This window comes from Gracilinanus agilis, chromosome 5, assembly GCF_016433145.1.
Source record: "Gracilinanus agilis isolate LMUSP501 chromosome 5, AgileGrace, whole genome shotgun sequence".
In the NCBI taxonomy this organism is placed as follows: Eukaryota; Metazoa; Chordata; class Mammalia; order Didelphimorphia; family Didelphidae; genus Gracilinanus; species Gracilinanus agilis.
This window is the reverse complement of record NC_058134.1, coordinates 312,088,772-312,115,680: the sequence shown is the minus strand read 5'-3', so window position 1 is coordinate 312,115,680 and position 26,909 is coordinate 312,088,772. Positions and strand designations below refer to the sequence as shown.

The following is a 26,909-nucleotide window of genomic DNA, read 5'->3' as shown; positions in this document are numbered from 1 at the left end:
GGGTCTCTGAGGGGCCCCTGAGGAGTTTGGTTACTTTTGAGTCCTCTCTGCTCCATTACATAAATATGGTATAACTTACCCCCTTCTTTCATGCCTATACATCAAGGCCCGCCAACACTTTTCCAATTCTCTCTGCCTCTTCTTCATATACTCTCCTTGTCACATAGTATATATTATATAAGCTTCCTCTTGGCTCTCAGTCATTTAACCTTTTCTCCTAATAAATGTCTCAATTTTCCAAGATTTGTCAGAGCCTCCTAATTCCTTAGGTAAGTGCTTGCAGGGACCAGATAATAACAGTCTGTCCTGTGAATGGTACAGCCATTCTTAAAAGCAATTTGGATTTATACACAAAAAGTTACTAAATACTTGCATGCCCTTTAACTGGAATCCCCATACCCAAAAGGGACCAAAGAAAGAGGGGAAAGTCTTTTATGCATGAAAATATTTATCTACAAGAGCTCTTTTTGTGGTGGCAAAAGCTGAAAATTAAAAAGAGAGCCACTGAGGAATGGCCGGATCCAAATGTGCTGCAACAAATGATATCATAGACTATAGGGGACATTAAATTGTCATCATATACCCAGTGGGTGGTTTTGGCATTCCAGGAAAGTGTCTCCTCCCTGCTAGATTCCAGGAAGAGAGACCTGTGAGAAGCTAACAGGCCCCTAAGAGGGGATCCTGACAGGCTCAACAAGTCCAGACTCTAATTAAGAAACGGATCTTGTGTTGAACTGGGACTAGAAATGGGCCCCCTTTCTGGACTTCCTAGGAAGCTGCCCAATTTCTTTGTTGATTCCAGGTCTCCAGACATCCACTTTGAAGATCTGGCAGCCAGATGTGGTGTGGCACCCTCATGGTAATTTAGAAGCCTGCTGAGGACCTCTCACTGTTGTCTCTTCTCATCTCTCTGATTTGGGGTGCAGCCTTCACATCCTTAATGGGAATGTGCTTTATTATTTGTCTTCCACCAGACTCCAGATGAAACGTTCTTGGGGACTATTTCCTAGGAGAATAAGCGTATTTGGGGGGCAGCCAGGTGGCTCAGGGGATGGAGAGCTAGGGCTCCAATACGCCCTGGCTGTGTGACCTTGGACAAGTCACCTAACCAGTGGCTCTCCCTTGGAGGCCATCCTCAGCATGGACTGTAAAGCAGAAGGGCAGGGCAGGGCTTATGAAGAGAGGTATCTGGAAGTCGGCGTCTTCTTCTCTACTAAAGTGTGACCCCCGAAGCCCAGAGCTCTGCCCCCAGACCCCCCACTAAAGAGCCAGTCAGGCCTAGATGAAGGACACTGGCACCCAGAACTGATGGTAGAGGGCGCTGTCTCTTTAAGGAGACCTGTGGGAGGGGACGGCAACCCGGAAGCGGAAATGGTTGAGGCCAAAGGGTTGTTTGGAATAGGGGAGGGGAGAGCTCGGCGTCGCAAAGTTGGAAGTCGAGATTTGTGAGCAAGGTAAGGAGAGAAGGAAGCCCCCGGTTCCTAGCCCCTCTGGAGAAACTGATAGTTTTTCTCTAGGAGAGGAGAAGGAAAAGTGAGGCGATAAGCCCACCGGTAACTAGAACCCCCCCTCCATTTGGTTTCTTCCGCCCCTCAGCTTTCTCTCCCTCGCCTCTGAATTAATGGCGCGTAGGGGGAAGAGCCCCGGGAGGAGGGATGACGAAGAGACGTTTCTTTTTCTTGGCGCCCTCGTTTTAAACCCAGAAGCCGGCTGAGCCTCCGCAGAGGGGCGCCGGGCTTCACCCGACGGAAAGCGTGGTGGGAGAAGCTCCCTGCGCCCCGCCCTCGCTGTGCGCCCCTTCCCCTTCCTAGCGACCTTACCGTCCTGGGCTGGAGCGGAGTCACCCTGCTGAGCCCGCCCCCGGGATGATTCGGGGGGGGGGGAGGGGAGGGATCCGCCCTTGACCGACAAACTCTGGTGCCCCGGATCTAGTCTAGGCCACGGCTTGGGCTCCTGACTAAGAGGCAGCCAGAGAAGCGTATCCAGGGTAACGGCGCCGTGTGACCAAGGTTACCCAGCTAGAGGACCGGAAGCGAGCCCCGAGGGAAGCCCCTCCACCGGCGCACGAGAGGCACCCCGAGTGGGGAAAGCTGACCGCCTGGGAAGGGTTTAGCTGGCTTCCGGGAGTTCTTTTTTTTCTTTTCTTTCCAAGGTGGGGGGGGGGGGGGGCAGCACTGAAAATTCTAATAGTTTGCCAAATATACAGCTATTGGGGTTCTCTAAATAGCACTTCGATTATAAAATCGGCACAGCTGCTTCTACCAAATGAACCCAAATTACATATCAACAACCCCCCGCGGCCCAGTAATGGCCCCCAAATCGCAACAGCATGAATTACACTCAAACACATTTTAATTAGACATTTAAATGGAAGTCACCAAGACCAGCCCAAGTGCATTCCTTCAGGGCCTATAAATTTAGCTTTTCCATTTTTATAATCATTCGTTCAGAACTACAGTTTAGGTGCGATTTCACATGCGCTCATACGCTTTCCAGGCCAGTTCCGTGCTTCCGGGAGTGAGTTCTTATTGGCCTTTAGAGAGGAGGAGGAGGAGGAGGGAGGCTGAGCGTTATAGGCTCCTAGAAAGAGGTCTGGACCATTAGAGACCCCAGAGTTACCTGGTCTGAGGCCTAGAGAAGTGAAGTGACTTGCTGAGGCCTAGCAGAGTAACAGACAGGACTTGAGGCCACTTTCTCTGACTCCACGCCAAGAGGGGGCTGTTGGGGGAGGTAGACAGCCGATGCAGCTTTAGACGGGTTGTTTGAGAGGCCCGTGGGAGGTTTCACCTCTGTGCAGATGACTCCCGCGTCTCCCGAGTGAGATGGAGTCGCACTGAGGTATCGGGCCCTCCCAGAGGCATCAAAGCCCAGGGGCAGCTGGCCCGGACCTTGGTGGGACCTCAGCGCCTGCTTCAGTCTCCTCCCATCTCTTATCTCTTCCCCTTCTTGGACATTCCACACTGGTTGTCCCAGAGACATCTTAAAGGCAACAAGTAGAAAACCCGAACTCGGTCCACTTCCCCAAAGTTCCTTATTTCTGTGGACGGGCCACCATCCTGATGATTTCCCACATTCACAATTATGCCAAAGTACCCTACGACTTCAAGGGCCATCTTCACACAGACTTTAGTGGAGATAGCCCAGGGCCTTGAACCCAAGACCCTTGGGAACAGCAGGGCCCCCCACACCATCCACCTTACTTCCAGCCCAGCCCCTGCATCCACCAGCAACAGCCACCAGCAGACTGCCTGCCCCAGGCAGGTGAGAAGCCCAAGTGGAGCGGGAGACCCTCTCTCCCTATCTAGCAAGACCTCTGGCTCGCCTTCCAGCCCCGATCCATTGCTTCAAGTTCACTCCCATTTTTCTCTTCTGATTTGCAAATAGAAATGCTTATTTTAGTTAGCATTTGTTTAGGTTCAGAGTTAAAGAAAGGAAAAAAACAATTACCAACAGCTCAACAATGAACTTTTCTGGTGCTTTGAGGAGCCAGCAATGCTGTTCCTCTGAGTTAAGTGCCTTGAATTCATCAAGGGCTGCTAGGCTTTCTTTTACGGGCTCCTTACTTTTTTGTATCTTAATCCCTAGTTAGTCGTTTTGTTCTGCCACCTTCCAGTAGAAAGCTATTCTGTGTTGCAGAGAAAAGAGAAACAAATCAAAATTCAGCAGCTCTTCCTTTTGTCTATTATTAGCTATTATTGTGCCATCCTCTGGGGCAAAAATGCCATCCTCCTCCTTTTTCTTGCAATACAATTATTGTTTGTCCTTTGCTTTCAAAGAGGTCCAATGACATCATGGAAGTGTTGTCTGCACATGCTCATAAATTGGATTTACGGGAGCTAGAGTTGCACGGGCTTGTCAGACTTGCTCTCCCAGAGGCATCGAAGGCCAGGAACAAGACAAAAGTCAGGACAAGTGGCCGGGACCTTCGTTCCAGTGACGTCTGACCAAGCTCAAGGCTCTCCACAGTGCCTGCTTCAGCCACCCTTGTGGCCTTTGGAGCAGATTGTTTTGATCTGCCCGTTATGTGGGGTTGAGTCCTCCCATGCTATGGTAATCGTCCCCCTAACTCCCTGACGGTTCGAGGCCTATTCCTCACCCTCAGCATGGTTTCACCTGCCTGCCCCGACAGCTTCTTGGAGCCATACAGCTAAAAACAAACAAACCCTTTCCTTTATCCTTTGCTTCTTTCGCTAGTCTTGGCTCTTTCCGAACTTGAGCATTCTGCATACGACTTTTCCCATCCGGTACCATGCTCACATTCATCTGCTGCTACCAGGCCGTGCTTCCATCTCTGACGTTTCTTTTTCGGAAATCTAAGTTGTTGCGTGAATTCTCTATGCCGCTCCATCGGGCTCTTCAGACCAATCCTGATTTTTCTCCTCATTGGACTTCAGAATTTTGTTCTTTAACCTCTTCCATTTCTTTGGGGCTGATGCTGGAAGCCAGCCAGCCAGCAGCTCCCGGAGGTCTGGGAAGGTGTACGGTGTAGGGGAGAAAGAAGAGAGTCAGAGACACAGTGGATCTGCGGAAGCCGTTCTGAGCACTTCCTGTGAAATGTTATTTTTTATACCTTTCTCTCATAGTCACACAAATGCTGGGAAGAATTCAAGTTCCAGAAAAGTTGGCAAGCAAAGTAGAATTTCCCATATCGATTACATTTTAGTCTAAATGTTTCAAGGCTACCAAAACCCCTACTTTATCTAAGTTTTATTTTAATAAAAAGGACCTTCGACATATTTCAAAAGCAGATGAAAGTGTGAGAACGTTTCAGTGCATGGGGTTAAATTCAGCGTGAGAAAATAAAGTGAGAGTGTATTATGTTTTGATTTTGCCAGGCTGTGTCCTTCTACTCTCAAGGGGAAAAGATTAAAGCAGCTTTGAGGGTCTGAACTATTAACTCATTAAATGCTGGTTTATTATAGAGTATTAAGGGGAGTTCTATAAATGGATCTCTATAAAAGGATTTCATCTCTATGCTATAAAACTTGAGGCTATCCTAAAATATAGATTATAATAATTTCAGTAATAAAAAGTATTGCTCAGAAGAGAGTCTGATTGGGTTTTCCATCCATTTTGTGGCTGATTTTCATATCACAGGGCTTTGCCATCTGCATTGGCTCAATGGTATCCTGATGGGGGACTCTTATTTCTCTGGGGGGCTCTCGGCACCCTGATGCATTTTATTCTGTTATATCTTATTTCAGACCATGTCTAAGCCCTGCCACTTGTACTCTACCCATCCTTCTTATCTCTCTCCAATCATTTGTGATAGGTGATCTTTTAACATATCTAATTCAGAACTAGGCCCATTTCCAAACTGGCCACTATCTCTCCCTGTGCTCCGAAGGCCTCTGTCTATTAACTTCCCTTATTAGGATGTGAGTTCTTTGAGGACAGGCACTGTCTTGCTTTCTGGAACTTGTATCTACAGCTTTTCACACAGTACTTGGCTCATAATTATCACTTAATAAATGCTTCTTTAAAATTTTTTAATTTAATTTCCCCCCAATAACATGTAAAAACAGTTTCCAACATTTAAAAATTTTTGAGTCTCAAATATTCTCCTTCTCCCCCAGAGGGTAAGCAATCTAGTAGAGATTTTATGTGTACAATTGTGGAAAACATTTTCCCATATTAATCTTTTTGTGGAAGGAAACTCAAACAAAAAATTTAAAAAGAGTGAAAAAAGTTTCCTTTGGTCTGGATTCAAACTCCATTTCTTTCTCTGGAAGCAGATGGCACTTTTTATCATGAGCGCTTTGGATTATTATATTGCTGAGAATAGCTGGTATTTACAGTTACAGTGTTGCTGTCACTGTGTACAATGTTCTGGTTCTGCTTACTTCACTCTGCTTCAGTTCGTGTAAGTCTTTCCAGGTTTTTCTGAGCTCCTCTTGCTTGTCATTTCTTACAGCACAGAAGTATTCCATCACAATCATAGACTATAACATGTTCAGTCATTCTCCAATAGATGGGCATCCCTTCAGTTTCTCAATTTCTTTGCCACCCCAAAAAAGGCTGCTATCAATATCTTTGTGCAGATGGGCACTTCTTTCTTTCTTTGACCTCTTTGGGGTATAGACCCAGACATGGTATTGTTGGATCAAAAGGGGAGGCACACTTTGGGACCCAGTTCCAAATTGTTTTACATAGTGGTTGGACTAATTCACACCCCTTTTCCTACATCCCATCTAGTACTTCTCATCTTCCTTTTTTGTCATCTTGACTAATGTGACGCGTGTGAGGTCCCCAGATCTAGGATGCATGTCACTCCCTGAGCAGATCTTTTCTCTTTGTCATAAACACTGTTTCTCTCAATACAATAGAAGGCAGGAAACACGCTTGATTTAGTTTTCTCAAGAAGGGCACTCTCAGCTCTCAGAAGCCACATTGCAAGCAGTTCTGTTATCTACACGATGCATAGCAGGAAAAGGACCCACAAATAAGGTACGTTTAAAGGGAGCTCAGCAAGGCCCATACTATGTCATACTGTACAGGAAACACCTGCCTGTCGTGACATGGCCGGGATCATCAGAATCGGGAATACACATCCTATAGGCCAAAGTGTTGGCTTGTCCTCCCTCCCTCTCTCTCCTTTCCACTTCTCGTGTCCTCAGACTTGCACGAGTTACAGTACTGGGAATGGCGTGTGGACGACAGACCTGATGAGATCACGGGAAAACCACCTCGGCACGTCCTGGCGCTCTTTGATCCTGTGGACATTTTGTTTGTTTGTTTTGTTTTTTTAATTTTAAACCCTTAACTTCTGTGTATTGACTTATAGGTAGAAGAGTTGGTAAGGGTAGGCAATGGGGGTCAAGTGACTTGCCCAGGGTCACACAGCTAGGAAGTGTCTGAGGCCGGATTTGAACCTAGGACCTCCTGTCTCTAGGCCTGGCTCTCAATCCACTGAGCTACCCAGCTGCCCCCTGTGGACATTTTGGCCAGCTCCAGGCTGCCCAGAGTAGGAGGGCCAAGAAAGTTCCTTTGACCCAAGCACTGGGATAGTTCTGGAGGATGAATCCCATTTTCTCCTCTTAGCCTTACACTGTGATTCTGTATCAAATGTTCTGTACTCTTGTCAGTGCACACCGTAGCCTGTTCTTAGCATTCCATGTACTTCTGCCGTGTGAATGCGAATCAACTTTGCTATGAGAGGAAAAGGAGGGCCAGATAACACTGTCAATTCTCGTCCCTTCCGACAAAGACCATAACAGAAGAAAAATGCCCTTAGCTCGCTTTGATCCCAGGCCCAAGTTCTATCTGACAGCCAGTCAGGGAGTCACAAAAGCCAGGCTCAGGATGAAGTAGGGAAATGTTAGCAAAGAAATAGCACAGTGAGGAAACTGAGTCAAGAGGCTTCTCTCTTAGGTCATGCCACGCTGAACCCCTGAGATTTTTCTCCAAGGACAGACATCTACCTTTGTTCTCAGATTGCAGCGCATGCCATTTTCTACCATTGGCTCAAAATAATAGATGATAGTCTAGGAGTTTTTACCTCAACTGGCAAAATTCCACGAACGCCAACTTAGGGCTTCAAGACTATGACTTTTCTCAGGTTGCCCCAACAGTTCCATTTCATTTATCCTTCACTTATATGTTAAATTAACCGCATTCTGAGGCTTCACGCCTACAGTGAATCCGTGATGGTCTGAGCCTTCTGCCTACCCATCTCTCTCATCTTCGACCTTGACTGGGAGCTCGGTGCTGGGGCCAGGCTGCTTCCTCCGAGCTTGGAGAGAATCGGGATCTCGGAATCTCAAAAAGTGAAGGTTAATTGTTTTTAGATGTAAGGCTGGGCTATCCCCGTCCGCACTCTGCCACTCTCAGTGGCTTCTCAAGTCATCAGTGTCCCTTTCTGACCCCTTTGGGAAAATCTTGGGGGAGTCTTTTGCTCTTCTGGCTAGCAGCCCTAAGAACAGGGCTCTGGTGGGGCTGCAATGCCTTTCTCCAGCCTCCCTGAGCACTGGTGCTGCCTTTGCTAGTGCTTGCCTTCCCTATTGCCGATGGGCTTCTGGCTGATTGGGGGGGATGTTCTGGACTAGAGAAAGTCATTTTCTGTAGTTTTTCTTTGGGTTTGCAATGAGAATGGTTTTTCTCGACCATTCGGTTCTTATCATTTTACTTTGCTTTGTGTATTTCTTATCATTTTGATTTGATTGAGGACTGAGCACGGATAGAATCTCTTATTCACTCATCCTGCTGGCCGCCTCAGTTCTCTTTATACGCTTTATCCTAATTGATGCTTACAAGAGTCCTGCGGGGTGGATATATTAAAATATTATTTTTCTATGTGAAAATTTGTTATTAAAATAAAGACATTTGGAAAATAGCTTTCTCATTTTACAAATGGAGAAACGGAGGCTTAGGCTGTTAAGTGGCTTGTCTGGGGCCATATAACTAGGAAATGGCAGAGCTGATAATAAAATTCTATCTCTTTTTCATTATGTTACTTTTGCTCCATAAATCATTTTTTTGGTACTTTAGAATCTTCCGTTTCTTATGATGTTTCTTATGTATATTTAGGCACGTTACGTATTTATTATTCTTATAATATAGGTCACAAGAATATCTACTCTGAAGTTTTTAGGATACCCGACCACTTAAGGTTACTTTGGGGGGGGGGCGGAGGGAAGGAGGCGGGGCTAAAGTACTTTGTAATAAAACGTAAAGATGAGCAAAGGACCTCAGTCCACTTCTCCTTAGCCATACCTTAGCGCTGTCCTTATTAAATAAATAGCATGACCACTGCTGCGGGGCCACTCCCTGGCTTTGCATTTTAAGAGAGAAGCACCCTCCATTTGAGGCTAAGTGGCCAGGCGCAGGGCCAAGTGTGGCCTGGGCTGCCACCGTATGTTCCATGTCCGGAACCCTTTATTAACGTTTAAAACATCTTTTAGGAAGAAGTAGCTGATGGCACTGGGCCGAGGCTGGACATCTGCCCCACGGCCGTCTTGCAGCTTTCTTGGCATTTGTCTGAAGAGTGCGGGGAGGCCCAGTCGTGCCTCTTTCCCTTGGAGGCACCCTCTCTTCAGAACCGCCAGCAGCTTCTTGGGCCCGGAAGTACAGGCCTTCGTGGAAGAGAACACCGAAGTGACCAGCACTGGAAACCTCACCCCGGAAATCCAGCTGCGGCTTTTGACACCTCGATGCAGGTTCTGGTGGGAAAGAGGTGACTCGTGGCCCTACAGCGATCCCTACTGGGCCATCTACTGGCCGGGAGGCCAAGCTCTCAGCAGGTACTCGGCTCCAGAGAACCGGCCTGGTCCCGCAGGGCCCCGCAGGGTCCCGCGAACCTGCCATACCTCTCCCATTGCAGCGTTCTATATAAAGCGAAGCGGCTTCGCCCATCCAGCTTCCGGGCTCCTGGTCCTAATAAGGCCTTTTAATAGCCATTTCAGCTCGGAGATTCCACGATCCTGTAAGTTAATTCTTTGGGAGTGAAGCTATGGCTTCGTGGTTGTAGGAAGCTCTGGCTAAAGAAACCCCCTTGACCAAAGCAGGTTAGCAACGACTTTACGAATTGTCTTAGGCCCTAGATAAGTGCCAAGTGAGTCTAGGAAGCCTCTTCTGTCAGGAAAATGACCAGAGCCGCCTGGTGGTTGATACGCCCAGAGAGCCCGGCTTTGGGGAGAAGAGCTCACTTTCTGACAAAAACTGCTGGGAAAACTGGAGAATTGTGTGACCAAGAGCTGGCCGTAGGGGGCAGCTGGGTAGCTCAGTGGATGGAGAGCCAGGCCTAGAGACGGGAGGTCCTGGGTTCAAATCCGGCCTCAGACACTTCCCAGCTGTGTGACCCTGGGCAAGTCACTTGACCCCCATTGCCTGTCCTTACCACTCTTCCACCTATAAGTCAATACACAGAAGTTAAGGGTTTAAAATAAAAAATAAAAAAAAATAAAAAAAAAAAGCTGGCCGTAGACCAACAGCCGACAGCTCCTACCAAGCGAAAGTCCAAACGGATCCCTGATTTAGAAACGAAGGGTATTGCCACACACAAGTTAGGGGAGCACAAAGTGTTCACCCGTCAGATTCGGGGAGAAAGGAAGAGTTTCTGCCTAAGTAAGACTTGGAGCCTCTCTGCACATTCCAGGCTTCCATCCTTTCAGACCATTCAGTACAGGCCCTCCTTGATGAGGCCTCTTTGGCTCCAGCGTATTTACGCTCACCTCCATAGGAACGGTTCTCCGAGTACTGAAGTGAGGAAACGCAGCCCCAGGATCTCGGGATTGAAAAGGATTCAGCTCATCTACCCAAGCGTTGACATTTTCTGGCTTTGTACTACAACTCCCGGTAGCCTTTCCCAGAGAAGGCAGTGCCATATGGTGGGTAGAAGGCTTGACCTGGAACAAAGAAGAACCGGGCTTAAGACCCGACTCTACCTCCACCTGACTATGGACGCGTCTCCTGTCGGCTGAGCCCAATTCCCTCACCTGTAAAATGGGAACAACAAGATCTGTGATAACTTCTGGAGAGTGTTTGTGAGACTCAAATGGGATAAAGGATGGAGAGTGGTTTGCAGACTTCAGAGTGCTGTGGAAATATCAGCTGTTATTACAAACATTTTGGCTTTTTTTTTCCTTTAAAAAAAAGAACAAACCTTCCATCTTAGAACCAATACTGTGTTCCTAGACAGAAGAGCAGTAAGGTCTGGGCAATGGGGGTGATGTGACTTGCCCAGGGTCATCTGAGGCCAGATTGGAACCCAGGACCACCCAGCTCTCCATCCCCTGGGCCATCCAGCTGCCCCCCATTTCAGTATTTTAATTGGTTCCCATTTAAGCTAGTTATTTGTCCACTGTCGACTCCATATCCCAAAGAGAGCAGAGATAAGGGAGAAGGACCTTCTGTACCAAAATATCTTTAGCAGATTTTTTTCTGGTGGCAAAAAATTAGAAAAGGAGAGGATGTCCATCCCTTGGGGAATGGATGAACGAGTCGTGGAGTATGGTTGTAATGGAATACTCTTGCACCACAAGAACCATGAACAGGATGAGTTGAGAAAAGCCTGGAAAGACTCACGTGAATTGACCCAAAGTGAAGGGAGCAGAACCAGGAGAACAACATATACAATAACAAAAATACTGTGCTTTTAGGAAGGACTAGACCATTCTCAGCAAAGCAAGTCTCCAAGATAACTCATGATAAAAATGCTATTCATAGCCAAAGAAGGGACTTTGGGAGTCTAAGCACAGATCAAACAAAGCATGCCATCTTCCACTATGTATCCCTCATGAGATTTCTCGTATAGGTGTGATATGTGACTTCTGTCCTGACGTGAGCAATTTGGAAATATGCATCACATGAAAGTACAGAAGTAACCTATATCAGATCAGACTATTCATTGCCTCAGGGAGAGGAGGGAGAAAACTTGATATCTGAAATGTCAAAAACGACAACTGTCAATTTCTACATGTAACTGGGGGAAAAAGGCATGCAAGGAAGAGCTTTCACATTAAAGAATAAAAATTGGGGGTGGGGTGACAGGCAATATTTGAACCTTACTCTCATTGGAATCGGTCCAAAGAGGAATAAACACACATATATACACATATATAGTTAGGTATAGAAATCTATCTTGAAAGCACTGAAGTAGGAGAAGAAGGGGAAAAGAGAACAAGGTGAGAAGGGAGTGATAAAAGGGAGGGCAAATTAAGGGAAGCAGTGGCCAGAACCAAACTTTTGAGGAGGAACAGGATAAAAAGAGAGAAGGCTAAAGATTAAAAAAAAAAATAGGGTTGAGTAATCACAGTAATCATAACCGTGAATGGAATGAACTCACCCATAAAATGGGAAGTAGATATAGCAAAATGGATTAAAAACAGAATCCAATAATATGATGTTTATAAAAGACACAGTTGAAACAAAAAGACAATTAAAATAAGGGGCTGGAATAGAATCTTTTGATTCAACCAGGACCAAAAAGGTAGGGCTGGCAACAAAAGCAAAAATAGACTTAATTTTAAAAGACAATTAAGGAAATGTCATCTAACTAAAAGATACTATAAACAATGAGTATAAAAAGATTTACAGCAAGTTTCTCTAAAAAGAATTCATTTTTGAAATATATTTTGAAATATATATATTTGAAATATATCGGGACTGTCAAATTTACAAAAATAAGACCATTCTCCAATTGACAAATGATATAAACAGGCAGTTTTTAGAAGAAATCAAGGTTATCAATATGCATAAGAAAAAATTCTCTGAATCACTATTGATTAAAGAAATACAAGTTTTAAAAGTGCTGACCTAGCAGATTGACTAAGATGACAGAAAAGGAAAAATAAGACATGGTAAAATGGGGACACTAATGTACTCTTGGTAGAGTTGTGAACTGGTCCAGCCATTCTGGAGAACAAATTTGGCACCTTGCTTAAGGAGCTATAAAACCATGCATTCATTCTCTTTGACCCAGTAATATACCACTAGTAAGTTCATATTCCAAAGAGATAAAGACAAAGGAAAAGGACCTGTATGTATGAAAATATTCATATCAACTTTTTGTTTGGCAAAGAATCAGAAATTATGAGGATGCTCCTCAATTGGGAAAATGTCGCACAAGTTCTGGTACGTAATTGTGATGGAATACTATGACAAGGGGGATGGCTTCAGAAAAACCTGGGAAGACCTTTATGAACTGATGTAGAATAAAGTGACCAACTTTTTACCTGGAGAAGAAATGGCAAACTCCAGTACCTTTGCCAAGAAAACCCTAATTGGGGTGAGAAAAAGTTGAATATGACTGAACCAATTGAAGGACAATCACAAAAGGTGCCTAGAAACAGATCATTGTACAGAAGAGCAAGATTGTAATGATAATAAACTGTGAAAGACTTAGGTAGTCTGATCAATACAATGATTGGAGACTATTAAAGGGCCCGTGGTAAAAAAAATGCTATGTAACTTCAGAGAGAGGACTTTTGAACTCTGGGTACAAATTGAAGTATAATTTTGTCACTTTATTTCTCTTGCCTTATTGGGGAGCAACATGGCCAATATGGAAATATGCTTTGTATGATTTCACGTGTACAATTGGTATGTTGTTTTCCTTCTCAGTAACTGGGGGAGGGTGTGGTGGGAAGGAGAGAATTTGGAACTCAAAAAAAATTTAAAGAACATTAAATGTAAGTAATAAATTTTTATAGTATATAAATATTAAAGCATATAATGAATTTCACACATTACTTTCAACCACAACAAGAATTTTCAGCAGAACTTGTTGAACTTGAAGTCAGGTCGGCAAAGAACTCTTTCCTCCCATCTTAGCTCCATTGTTTTTTCCCCCAAGTAGCTGTATTAGACTGGCTAGCTTGATCCTAGCCAAGCTTCAACCTTCTAAGGCCAGATCAATCTTTATCCTGCCAAATTCCTTGACCTTTTTGTACTCTTCTACCTCTTTGCCTGGCTACCTGCACAACTCACCCATAAGTTGTTTGCCTCTGTTATGTAGGTACCTGTTGGATAATCCTGACATTGTCAGGGGAAGATCTTTACTAGATGTGGGGAGTGGATGTGGAGCTACAGCCATTGCTGCTAAAATGAGTGGGGCTTCGAGGATACTGGCCAACGACATTGATCCTAGTAAGACTTTAGTCCGTATATTCTTTTAGCTCAAACAGCTTATTTTTTAAAACTTAATTTTAAAAAATTTGTTATCTTTTAACTTCTGAGCTGTCTTCTTCCTTCCCTTCTTGCTACTCACTAGAGAAGGCACTATTTAATATATTATAAATATAATAATAAATAAAAATGAATATAAGAACATATAAAAATGCATATAATTTATGCTTTTGTTTATCAATTCTTCTAGAGGTTGACGTTCACAGTTATTCTTCAGACAATATTGCTCTTACTATATATGTATATAACATTCTCTTGGTTCTGCTTATTTCACTTTTCATTATTTTATTCAAATCTTTTCATGTTTTTCTTTTTCATTTTAAAAATTAATTTAACCTTCCCAACCAATTATACGTAACATCAGTTTCCAACATTTAAAAAAGTTTTGTCTTGAATTCCTTCCCTCCCTCCGTTGCCCCCTCCCCAATTGTAAGTAATCTCATATAGATTTTATGTGTGCATTCATGTATGCAAAACATTTTTTCCATAATAATCCTTTTGTGGAAGGAAACTTGAACAAAAAAAATTGAGAAAGAGAAAATATTTTGCTTTGGTCTGGACTCAACCTCCATCCCTTATCCCTCTGGAAGCAGATGGCATTTTTTATCATGAGACCTTTGGGATTGTTCTGTATCATTGTATTTTTTAGAACAGCCAAGTTATTCAGTGTTATTTATTGTACAGTATTCCCGTCTCTGTGTATAGCGTGCTCCTGGTTCTGCTTGCTTCACTCCGTTTCAGTCCATGTAAGTCTTTCCAGGTTTTTCTGAGCTCCTCCTTATAGAGAACCATCTCTATATTTCTGGGGGTCCTGAGTGGCATTTAGTGGCGTTGGATGGAATGAGAACAGTCAGACTAAATGCTTAGCTCATAACTGCTCCAACTTGCTGTGGAATCTTGAGTTTAATACATACTGGTTTCACACAAAGAGCACAGAGAAAAGAATTACAGCTGGGAAGGGGTTACAAATTATACAAAAAAACATTAGAGTCTAAAAAGTAGAGAGATAGGTCCAGGGTCAAAGGCCAAATTCCAACCACCAGTTAGTAGGAGGTTAATTCTGGGAGCAGAAATATATTTCATAGAGATCCTAAATAATTGAGTCCTGTCCTCTTGATTTACAGGATTGCACCTGGTCAGATAAAGTCTTATCTACTTTGTCTGCTTCTGACCTTGATTGTCTAAGTAATATATTTTTTGGACTTCAGGCTTCTTAATTATCAAGGAGAGAAATGGTTAACTCAGTAACTGCTGGTCTGCTCAGGACTCAAAGCTTTCCAATGAGAAAAGGTGGGGATCTGAAAAGGAGTCAAAAGAGGAGCCTCAGATTTTTACGTTAGATGGCCCATTCTGTCTGTATCTGACATGCAGTGCAGAAAAAATCATACACACAGTTTTACTTGCCAATGATTTTGTAATGGGATCCAGATAAAGTATCTATTACAGACTCTGTTTCTCTAAAGGACTCCCAGTAGCCTCCTGGAGGGGTCAAATTGTTTTGGATTAACCTACCTGCTGGTACCAGAGCTTTTCAGGGCTCGGGTGACCAGGACCAAACACAAAGACTGCCTCAGCCTGGATTGGTCACGGAGGGAATCCAGATAACAGGCCCTCTCCTGACCCTATTTCTCCAATCGGCCTTCCACACCTCCTCCTCTTTATTTCTTGTAGCACAAGATCATATGCTATAACTTACTCAGCCATTCCCCAAGGGATGGGTGTCCTCTCACTTTCCAATTCTTTGCCCCTACAAAAAGAGCTGCTTTAACTATCTGGGATACAAGTCTAGTGCCGGGTCAAAGGGTACGTCTTGTTTTATAGGTCCAAATTGCTCTCCAGCATGGGTGAATCCATTCACAATCCCCCAACAGGGCACTCGTGTCCCAGCTTTCCCCCGTCCTCTCCGGGTTTGTCATTTTCCTTTTCTGTCATAGCAGTAGGTGTGATGGGCGTGGGGCGGACCCCCAGGCTTGTTTGAATGTGCAGGGTATTGGGGCACACCTCAAGGGCTTTGAGTACTGTCTAAGAACTTCCTGTTCCTGTGTTTGACCATTTATCCATGAGGGAATGACTTGTCTTCTTATACCTTTGACTCCTTTCTCTACATAGGGGAGAGACGCGGCCTTTGTTAGAGAGATTGTTGGGGAAATGGCGACCACGTAACACTCTCCATCCTGCAGCCCCCAGTTGCCCATCCCCTTCCCGTGTCTCCTTGGCCTCTTCCTCGCCTGCACGGTAGACCCAGCGATCCTGTGTTCTTCCCTCATTGAGCCAGTTCTGATGAAAGCCAGGCTCCCTGCTCTGCCCCTGCGCCTCAGGAGGGCGCTTTCATGTCTCTTCCTGTAGTGATGTGCTCCTTCCATTTCCCTTCCCCTTCTCTCAATGCTTTCCCTTTTGCATGCCTTCCTTTCATTTTTCCAGACCTCGTCCCATCCTGTTCAATTTACCCACTTGTCTTCTGCCCAGGTATACGCTTCGTTCTGACATTTCTTATTGTCTCATAGAATCACTGATTTCTATTCTTTTGTATTCTAGTTTTCAAGGAGTTCTTGACTTGAGTAAGGCTTGTTTTTTCTAAGCAGGGCCAGGAATGACATGATAAAAGGGCCAGGGGTGACAGCCCTGTAAATAGGAAGAACGACAGTCACAAAACAGTAGAAATGGAATGTTGTGACATTGTAAAGTACAGGCATGACCCCAAAGATGAGCTCTGAGATCACATACCCCTTGCTCTTTGGCAGAGGTTGGGCTCTAAGACTTTGGAACATTGCAATAATATCTGATTTTTTTTCGTATCAAGAAGTTTTGGTGAATTTTTCCCCTCTTTTTATTCTTTTTTCTTAAAAAAAAATTCCTTTGTTATAAGGGATTGCTTCTGGGAAAGGGCTCAAGGGGGAGATCTGGGCAACATTAAATTACCAGTCAAAAACCATTTTTTAAAAAGGTTTGCCAGAGGGGCAGCTGGGTAGCTCAGTGGATTGAGAGCCAGGCCTAGAGACAGGAGGTCCTAGGTTCAAACCCGGCCTCAGACACTTCCCAACTGTGTGACCCTGGGCAAGTCACTTGACCCCCATGGCCCACCCTTACCACTCTTCTGCCTTGGAGCCAATACACAGTATTGATTCCAAGACGAAAGGTTAAAAAAATAAAAAGTTTGCCACTTTCTTTTAAGTTAGTTATTCTATTTCTTGCTTCATTTCTTGTAGATATTCACGTAATCATTGTAGAAAATCCAAATTTTTTCTTCGAGTCTCCGTTTATAGTTATAAAGTTATTCTTTCCTCCATCTGGAATTTTGGGATCTCGGGATCTCTAATGACTTATGGCAGCCAGTGTCTCCTTTTTACTCGGCTCTTCAGCCTCCGTTACTGACTTGGAGCTTGGTGCCCTGGTCAGGCTCCATTTCCCTGCTGTGATGGCCAAGTGGGAGGGCTGGCCCGGGGTTCCTTTGCCGCCGTCCCACTCCAGGGGTCCCACCCTCTTTGGATCTTTGATGTTGAGAACGCTGGATGCTCGTGGGCCTGGGGCACTTCAGACAGCGTGGTGGGATGTTGGAGCCTCCTGGGAGGGCAGCCCACATTCCCAGGCCCTTGGAAGGCCCCTAATAAAGATGCCAATGACTGTGGGACTTGGCTTGGGGACCCCTTTACCTCCCCGACGCAGTACACAGAGCCTTCTCTGCCACATATCCGGGCATGCCGAGAGGCCGCTCCTGGGTTTGCTGGGGGTCTCCGTTCCTAGTGGTCAGGGGCTTCTGGCCGGACCTTGGGGTCCTTCTGGAGTGGAATCCGGCCCTGGCTGTACTTCTCGTCGACTTTCTTGATCATCATTCAGTTTGGGGTCATTTTTAATTTTTTGCTGAAATGGGTTTATGGGGAACTAGATCCTTTGCTTCCCTCCAAGGAGCTGATTTGGCTGGAAGTCCCTTTTCCTTTTTGGCCTGTGCCCAGCCAGCAGGACCCCAGGCCCCAGGCCCCAGGCTCTAGGCTCCGGGCTCCAGGCTCCTGGCTCTGGGCTGCAGGCCATCCTCCTGCGCAGGGCTGGACAGAAGAGAGGCCTTCCCAGGGCTCCTGGCTCTCTCTGTGGCATCTCTGCACCACTTGGCAGCCCCTTTATAGCTTTGTTGGGGTACTTCTGAGGGACCCAGGCTCGGCTAAAACGGTACCGTCTTTGCCAGGAGACACGAGGATCACGTCTTCCTCTTTCCCTCTTTCTCCATATTCCTTACTCTGTTTTCTTCCTTCTGAAGGTCAGGGGAAGGGATGGGGGCGGGTGGAAGTGGCTGGAGAGATTCAATTCCTTTTTCTCTCTAAAAGTTCTCTCTTAAGGCCTTTGTTTCCTTGTCAGGAAGGCTTTTTGCTCTTGAATCCATTGAATTTCTTCTTTAGGAACTCCCACGTGATTAAACGGCCCCTCTCTGGCTCACGCATCCCGTTCGACTTTGAAAAGCTCAATAAGCCACATTTCCACGTGCTCTGCCAGGCCTGGTTAAAGTGTAAGATGTTCCTGATTAGAAACCCTAATAGTAAGAACAGCGCCCCGTGCGAGTTCCCGTGGAGAGCCCACGAAGGAGGGAAACGAGAGTGTGAAGACAAGCACCGTCTACACTTTCCAGTTTGCTTTCCAAAGGGATAGACACGCACACGCACACACACACACACGTGCACCACTAAAAGTTTGCCTTCCCGTGTACGACTTCTCTGTCAGGGAGTCGTTCGTGAACCCCATCTTGGAAGCAGGAGACTAGAGGGGGGCCGATCCCGGGCGGGTGAGCGTGCGGGTGGGCGAGGGCGGGCGAGCGGCCTGTGGACTGCTCTCGGCTCTGGGGATGTAGAATAAAAGGGCTCCGAAGGGCCGCCTCACCGTCTGCCCTTTCTTAGTTGCAGGCCTGGCTGCCTCTTTGAACTGCACCTTGAATAACCTGGACCCGCTTCCCACGTTAACGCAGAACCTCTTGGACTCAGAACCGGCCTCGTGGGACGTCATCGTCCTGGGAGACATGTTTTATGACACGCGCCTTGCAGACAGACTTCTCCAGTGGCTGAGGAAGTGCATGAGGACTCCCGGGACCCAAGTGCTGATCGGGGACCCTGGGAGACCCCAGTTCTGTGGGCACGGCGTTCGGAGCTGCTTGGAGGAGCTGATAACGTACTCGCTTCCAGAGCCCACTCGGGAGGAGAACTATGGCCTGACCACAAGCACGGTCTGGCTTCTCCAGCCCTGAACTCCCCACATGCTTTCCAAAGGCACACGCACACACACGCGCTCACACACACTCACGCACATGTGTACACACACGCACGCTCACACGCACACACGCACACGCAAGTGAATGTTACTGCCATAGAGACGCCTTTGCTGTGATCCATTGTGGTTTGAAAAGGAGGAATTTTTTTTTCCTTTAATAATTTTTATTTTTTAGAAAAGTTAACATGGTTACATGATTCATGCTCCTACTTCCCCCCCCTCCCCCCGCATCCCCCCCCCCATGGCTGACACACATTTCCCCTGGTTTTATCATGTGTCCTTGTTCAGGGCCTATTTCCAAATTGTTGGTAGTTGCATTGGTGTGGTAGTTTCCAGTCCACATCCCCAATCATGTCCACCCCGACCCATGTGTTCAAGCAGCTGCTTTTCTTCTGTTTCCTCTCCTGCCGTTCTTCCAAAAAGGAGGAATTTTAAAGAGGCGCCAGGATTGCTTTTCCTTTTTCTTACACTCAGGAAATTCATTCATGGCAGTTTTAGACTCTTCCTGTTTTTCTTGAATAAAATTGTCCGTTTACTATTTGGCGCGCTTGTCCTTGTCTTCGTCATCCCCATCCTATAAAGACACGGCCTGGTATTACCGGAAGAGCGAGTTTGTCTTTAGGCCATACGGGGAATCCAAGGCAGAAGGGCGGCCAGGGCTCAGCCATCAGGGGAAGGGACTTGCCCAGGGTCACCCCGCTAGGAAGTATCTGAGGCCAGATTGGAGCCTGGGACCTCCTGGGGAGGTTCCAAGTCTGAACAAGTGATGAAAGTGTTCCAAGCTGATTCTAATGTCGCAGTCTCACGTGCCAGACTCACAGATGCAGCTCTCATATCTGTCAGGATTGATTTTGGACCCTCGAATGGAATCAGGACTCCAGCCTTGGGGTGTTCGCCCCCCTCCTCCGGGCCGCCTCTGTCAGCTCTTTGTAACGTCCTGGGCACCCAGGCAGCGTGTGTATGAGATGGGGCTGCTGTGCCGAAGGGGAAGGCCTCGGCTCCCCGATCTTGTCACGGATGACAGCTCTGATGCGAATTTTCCTGCGTGCTCACCTGTTCAATTGACTATCCGGCACCCCCACTGGGAAGAACCTCCAGAACCTCCATCTCCCTGACTGCCAATAAGCTCCAGCGCCATCAGAGCTAGACAGCCCAGGCTTGACGTCACGCTGAAGATTCCTGAGGCTCGCGGCCTCCTTTCCCTCTCTGGGTCCTCCCTTTCTTTTTTTTTCTCTTTCCATTTTGCTTTTTAGAATATCGTTCCATGTTACATGATTCTGTGACGGAAGGAACACTTGGGCTGTGACTGCACAAATGCAGGAAAGTTGGCTGAAGATTCCTGTGGGAAGCCGTTCGATGTAGTAAAGCCTTTGGAGAAATAGGATCAAATTTAGGGCCTGTTATCTGGATTCCCTCCACGACCAATCCAGGCTGAGGCAGGCTTTGTATTTGGTCCTGGTCACCTGAGCCCTGAAAAGCTCTGGTACCAGCAGGTTGGTTAATCCAAAACAACTTGACCCCTCCAGGAGGCTATTGGAAGTCATTTAGAGAAACAGAGTCTGTAATAGATACTTTATCTGGATCCATTACAGAATCATCGGCAAGTAAAACTGTGTGTATGATTTTTCTGCACTGCATGTCAGGATACAGACAGAATGGGCCATCTAAGGTAAAATCTGAGGCTCCTCTTTTGACTCAGTTTTTGATCCCCACCTTTCTTAGAATTCTTATTGGAGAGCTTTGAAGTGGCAGACCAGCATCTACTGAGTTGATGATTCCTCTCCTTGATAATTGAGAAGCCCGAATCCTAACAAATGTTACTTAGATAAGAGTGCATATTCAGATTAGAACTGGCACCTTTAGGATTTGACTGGTGAGCATCTCCATGGGGTATTTCCTCTCCCAGAATTATCCCCTACTAAGTTGGTGGTTGGAATTTGACCATTTGTCTTTGCACCTTTACTCTTTAGACTTCAATGGGTTATGTGTGATTTATTACCCCTTCACAACTGTGATTCCTTTGTGTTCTTTGCTTGAAATCAGTATATAATAAACTCCCAAGCCCGCAGAATCCGGAACAGCATGGGCTAACCACTAGTCTAGTTGTTCTCATTTTCTTTTTTATTATGTTAGCCCATCCTACCCATGAGCAATTAATGTTTTTCCAATTGTTTAGATCTATTTTTAATTGTATGGAAAGTGTTTTGTAGTTGTGTTTGTATGTGTCCTCCCTTTCTTAAGCTTTAAGCCTTTCTACCCATATTCCCTCAGTCCTCAACTTCCCTTTCAGGTGGTCAGCCCACCTTAGAATATTTTGTAGCTGCTATCTAGGCCTGGCTGTATCCATCAAACTACTTAGCTGCCTCCGACCAATATAGATTTTGCATGTGCAATCATGTAAGACATCTTTCATATGGGTCCTTTGTGGCAGAAAACTTAGAGAAACAAACAAAAATGAAGAAAGTGAAATAGAGTATGCTTCGTTCTGGATTCAGAAGCCATCAGTTCTTCTCTGGAGGGAGACAACATTTTTCAGTCCTTTGGGATTGTCTTGGATCAGTGGCAAAGCCATTCCCAGTTGTTCACCATACATGATTGCTGTTCATGTTCACACAGTATTCACACAGCTGTTCATGAATGCACAGTGTCCACCTGGTTCTCCTCACTTCATTCTGCATCATTGTTTCACGTGATTATTTCCAGGTTTATCTGAAACCACCCTGCTTGTCCTTTCTTGTAGCACAACAGGATTCTCTTATAATCATTCACCACAACTTGTTCAGCCATTCCCCAGTGGATGGACGGCCCCTCAGTTTCCAATTCTTTGCCACCACAAAAAGAGCTGCTGGAAATATTTTTGTATAAAAAGGCCCTCTTTCCTTTTTTTTTTTTTTTTAATCTCTTTTGGATGTGGACTTAGAAGTAGTTTTGCTGGATCAAAAGGTAGGTACAAATTCAGGGGTTCCGGGTTAAGATGGCGGCAGAGTAAAAAGCAGCTGCTTGACTTCTCCTAACCCACGCATATAGGACTCCTCAAGAAGACATAAAAACAAATCCAGAGGAAAGAAGGGACCCCACAACAGGGCGCAGCATCGGAGGTACGTGGAAACGGGGCATTTCCATGCTATAAAGGGGTGAAACAGCTCCCACGAAAACATGAGCAGAGCAACCCCCTCTCCCACCCCACACCACCTACCACGCCAAAGCCAGCGCACGGGAGTCAGAGCAGGTTTGGGGCACCCATCAGGTCATTGGCAGCTCACCAGGGCTTGTTCCTGGGAGCAGCAAGACTTGGGACCCCCCGGGAGGCTGAGGAACTCCCGGACTCTGAGCGCAGACCCTGAGCCCAGGCACAGGCGAAGGGGCTGACACAGGCACCAGCTGAGGCACGGATTAAAGCGCAGACTGGGGCGAGGATCAATGAATTGGGCATGCAACTTAAAAAATTAGAAAGCAAGCAAATAAAAAATCCCCAGATAAAAACTAAATTAGAAATACTAAAAATCAAGGGAGAAATTAATAAAATCGAAAGTAAAAGAACTATTGAATTAATAAATAAGACTAGAAGCTGGTATTTTGAAAAAAGAGATAAAATAGACAAAGTACTGGTCAATCTAATTAAAAAAAGGAAAGAAGAAAACCAAATTGACAGTATCAAAGATGAAAAGAGAGACCTCACCTCTAATGAAGGGGAAATTAAGGCAATCATTAAAAACTATTTTGCCCAATTATATGGCAATAAATATAGCAATTTAAGAGATATGGATGAATATTTACAAAAATATAAATTGCCTAGATTAACAGCAGAAGAAATAGAATACCTAAATAATCCCATATCAGAAAAAGAAATTGAACAAGCCATTAAAGAACTCCCTAAGAAAAAATCGCCAGGGCCTGATGGATTCACAAGTGAATTCTATCAGACATTCAAAGAGCAACTAATCCCAATACTACACAAATTATTTGGTATAATAAGCAAAGAAGGAGTCCTACCAAACTCCTTTTATGACACAAATATGGTACTGATTCCAAAGCCAGGGAGACCAAAAACAGAGAAAGAAAACTACAGACCAATCTCCCTAATGAACATAGATGCAAAAATCCTAAATAGAATACTAGCAAAGAGACTCCAGCAGGTGATCAAGAGGATCATCCACCATGATCAGGTGGGATTTATACCAGGAATGCAAGGAGGGTTCAACATTAGGAAAACCATCCACATAATTGACCATATCAACATTGACAAAATACAGCATCCATTCCTATTGAAAACACTGGAAAGTATAGGAATAGAAGGACCTTTCCTAAAAATAATAAACAGTATATACCTAAAACCATCAACAAACATCCTATGCAATGGGGATAAATTAGAAGAAGCCTTTCCAGTAAAATCAGGAGTGAAACAAGGATGCCCATTGTCACCTCTATTATTTAACATTGTACTAGAAACACTAGCAGTAGTAATTAGAGAAGAAAAAGGAACGGATTAAAATAGGCATTTCTATATATTTCCAACACAACTCAGCAGCAGGAGTTAGAAAGAGAAACTCCATTCAAAATCATTCTAGACAGAGAAGAAAACTCCAGTGGCCTTTTTTTATACAGATAAAAGAGATTCTATGAGTATTTCAAAATGCCCAAAGAACATAATGCAACTACTCAGAACTTATTTCTACACAACTATTTCACAGAGCCGTCATCCCATTATTTTTCATTTGTAAGGTCACCATGACCTGGGTGCATTGACGATGCTGGCGTAACCCTGGCAGAGCAGTGTGTTTGGCACCTGCTCTTGGCAAGAGTTAAGTAATTATATAAAACCATCACCCTGAACCCTGCTGTGTTACACTTTAACCTCCCTAAGCTGGTGCTCTTACAATTTAACCCTTTCCTCTCCTTCCCATTCCCTTTACCTTAAACCCCAACTTCTTGACCATCTTCTCAGTCACATGGGCTGGAATCTTGCATGTCATCCTCTTCCCTGTTTTTTTCTTTAGGAAATGTCCTCCTGGGGTGAACCCTCTCTTCCTCTTATCCCTGGACCATCACTATGGCCTTCTGATTGGGTTCTGGGCCTCAGTCTCTCTCTGCTCTGGTTCCTTCTCCACAAGCTGTCAGACTGGCTGTGGCCTCTGCCCCCCCCAGACTCCCTGTGTCTCCCCAACTGTTCTAGGACCAACAGAAACCACCTTCCTTTTTATGTCTCTTCTTCTCCCTCTCCCTGGCTCTGCTTGAGACCCTGTCAACCCCAGCTTCTCCAGGGGAGAGTCCTTAGTCCTTCTTGGTAGGTTCCCTCTGCTGATTGTTTCCAGCTTATCCTGTTTCCATGGTGTCTCCCTCACTGGGCTGTGAGCTTCTTGAGAGTGGGCATTGCCTTTATTTATTTCTATTTAATTATTTGTTTTTATTTTTGTAGGGGCTTCATTGGTGTTTATTGACCGATTCCTTACTTCTTTTAAGACTCAAGTCTCACCTTCTACCTGAAGCCCTTCCTGAGTTCAAACATGGCCTGTCTGCTTCAGTTTCCTCAGCTTTAAAATGGGACTAATAGCCCCTACCTCACACGGTCCTTGTAGGGGTGAATAAGATATTTATGAAGTCCTTAGTCTAGGGCCTGACCTATAAACAATGTGTTTAATGTAATAAATGAGCACTTTTTCCTTTTTCCTGGGGCTCTTTCCATCCCCATATTACCTTATATTTACTGGTCAGCATCACACTGTAAGTGACTAGGACAGGATTTGAATTCAAGCCTTCTTGACTCTACCTCCTACGCGCTAACCAGTGTGTCACCTAGCTGCAGCTGTTTGGGGAGAATGGGGTGGTTGGGGTAGATGAGTACCTCTAGGTTGAGGGCCTGCTGACCCCTTTTGGGGCTTCTTTCCTCCCCTCTGCCCCTGCTGTAGCTCCAAGAAGCCGTCATGCACAGGTAGGGCAGTGAAAGCAGGAGGAGGTCTGCCCAGGCTCACCAAGATGTCCCCCTGGGAAGGGGCCATGGAGAACAATCTGTCCCAATGGACACGAAGGTGATGGGAACACTGAAGAAGCCTCCAAGGAGGCAGGGCCATCCCCCACCTCCCGGCCTGGCCAGTTGTCCTGACCTTTGTCGTGTCACCAGACTTGGGTGACTGGAAGCTGGGGGAGGCTCTACCTCGTATAAAGCCTATCTGTATGTGTGCCATTTGGGTCCTCTCTGAGTCCAGCCCAGCAGCCCCATCCTATTGATCCTCTTTCTTCCATCTCGCCTTCTCTCTGGGCGTCAGAATGTAAGCTCCTCCTCTCACCATGCCTGGCACAGAGCGGACGCTGGGCATCCTCGACCCGCTGCTCCCTGACACAAGGCTGGCGCCGGCCTTTCAAAAACATTTCTAGGGCCTTAGGGTGGAGCAAAGGAAGGAACGTCCGAGGGAAGTTGGGCCCAGCTCAGGGAGGGATTCCTGGAATGGAGGCTGGAGTTGAGGCTGGAGCGGGTGAAGACTTTCTTGGGTCAACGCACCAGATCTGAATGGCTGAATGGCGGCGGGAAGGCAGTGAATGCAGCCACATTCACAATACAAGGAGCAGCAACTGGAAAACCAAACTGCCCTGCGGCAGGAGGGGACCGTCCAGGCCCTGAGGAGAGTTTCCACAAAGATCAGAAGGCCTTGGTGGTGGGTCAGCCCAGTTCTATGTGTAAGGATGACCAATGTGGCCACAGCGCAACGTGATTGTTGCTGTCCCCTGATTGTCATCTTTTTTTTTAAGTCCTTCCTTCCATCTTAGAATCCCTACTGTGGATTAGTTCCAAGGTAGAAGAGTGGTCAGAGCTAGGCAATGGGGGTCAGTGACTTGCCCAGGGTCACCCAGTGAGGAAGGGTCTGAGGCCAGACTGGAACCCAGGACCTCCTGTCTCCAGGCCTGACTCTCCATCCACTGAGCCACCCAGCAGCCCCTGTTGGCATCTTTTACAGAAATATGCCGGCTCTCACTACTGGGCAACTGCAGAGTAGCCACTACACCATTCCCCCCATTCCCAAGACTCGGCAAAGGAATGTGCCATGGATCTGGGTTTGTGTTTCTCATTTCTCCCTCATCCTCCTCCTCTGCTTTGACCTTCAGCCAGGCACATTGTTCTGGCAATGGTCTGCAGAAGTGACTGGAGGGGGGCAGGCCCCAAATCAGAAATAACACCAGTGACCCCTTGGCCCTCAAGTCCTCCCCAGCTTGTAGAAGCTGGTTTTGGCTGACGGGGGGCAGTAGAGAAGTCTTCTGTGATTTATAAAAGAGAATTGTAGGAGGCCAAGGGGTGGCCCAGTACATGGAGAGCTGGGCCTAGAGATGGGAGGTCCTAGGTTCCAATCTGGCCACAGACCTTTCCTCACTGGGAGACTCTGGGCAAGTCACTTCACCCCCACGGCCTAACCCTTCCCGCTCTTCTGCTTGGAACCAGTACATAGTATTGGTTCTAAGATGGAAGGGAAGGATTTTTTAAAAATGAATGAATGAATGAATGAATGAATGAATGAATAAAAAAGAGAATTGGGGAAAGCCTCTTCTTTGGGAAACAAGCTTATCCCAACACACATGCATAGAAGAGTCTCATTTCAAGAATGGGGATGAATTGATAGTCCATGACAGCTTCCTTTCACTGAACAACTGAGGAATATCAGGGCATGGAGACTCTTCCACTTAAAGAGCCTGAAGATTTCTGTTTTATGATCTGGAATCTACCCATTTCCAGGACCAAACCACACACGGGCCATGGCCCATTTACAGCTTCCTGCTCTATCCATCACTGGTCCCATTCTCAGTGGCCAGAAACAAATTCCTGGACTGAGGAAATGCCCTTCCTAGCCTCAAGAACCCTTTAGAACTCAGCGCCTTCCCCTCCCCTTCCCTGTGAGCTCGCTCTAGCGGCCTCCCTCATGGGCCCATGATAACATGTCCTCAAGACAGTGGCGCAGAGAACACAAGCATGGGGCAAGCGGGAGGGAGGCTGGAAGGGCAGGCCAGGAGGGCCTTGGCTCCTGGGGTCCATGAACGCCTCAATTTTCTGAGCG

The 26,909-nt window shown here is 46.0% G+C and overlaps 1 protein-coding gene across 1 annotated transcript; it reads left to right on the top strand.

Moving 5' to 3' along the window:
• Window positions 1-1,409: 1,409 nt before the first annotated feature.
• Window positions 1,410-19,079, top strand: ETFBKMT (electron transfer flavoprotein subunit beta lysine methyltransferase). The gene is made up of 4 exons (XM_044677254.1): window positions 1,410-1,454; window positions 8,901-9,239; window positions 13,454-13,584; window positions 18,504-19,079. Exons 2-4 carry the CDS (start codon window positions 8,914-8,916, stop codon window positions 18,845-18,847), a joined length of 801 nt encoding a protein of 266 aa, XP_044533189.1. The 5' UTR covers window positions 1,410-1,454; window positions 8,901-8,913; the 3' UTR covers window positions 18,848-19,079.
• Window positions 19,080-26,909: the final 7,830 nt, after the last annotated feature.

Coding starts and splice junctions, on each gene's coding strand:
- ETFBKMT (XM_044677254.1), top strand. CDS start 8,914: ATGGCACTGGGCCGAGGCTGGACATCTGCCCCACGGCCGTCTTGCAGC. Junction 9,240..13,453: donor GGAGGCCAAGCTCTCAGCAG/GTACTCGGCTCC, acceptor TCTGTTATGTAG/GTACCTGTTGGATAATCCTG. Junction 13,585..18,503: donor GGCCAACGACATTGATCCTA/GTAAGACTTTAG, acceptor GCCCTTTCTTAG/TTGCAGGCCTGGCTGCCTCT.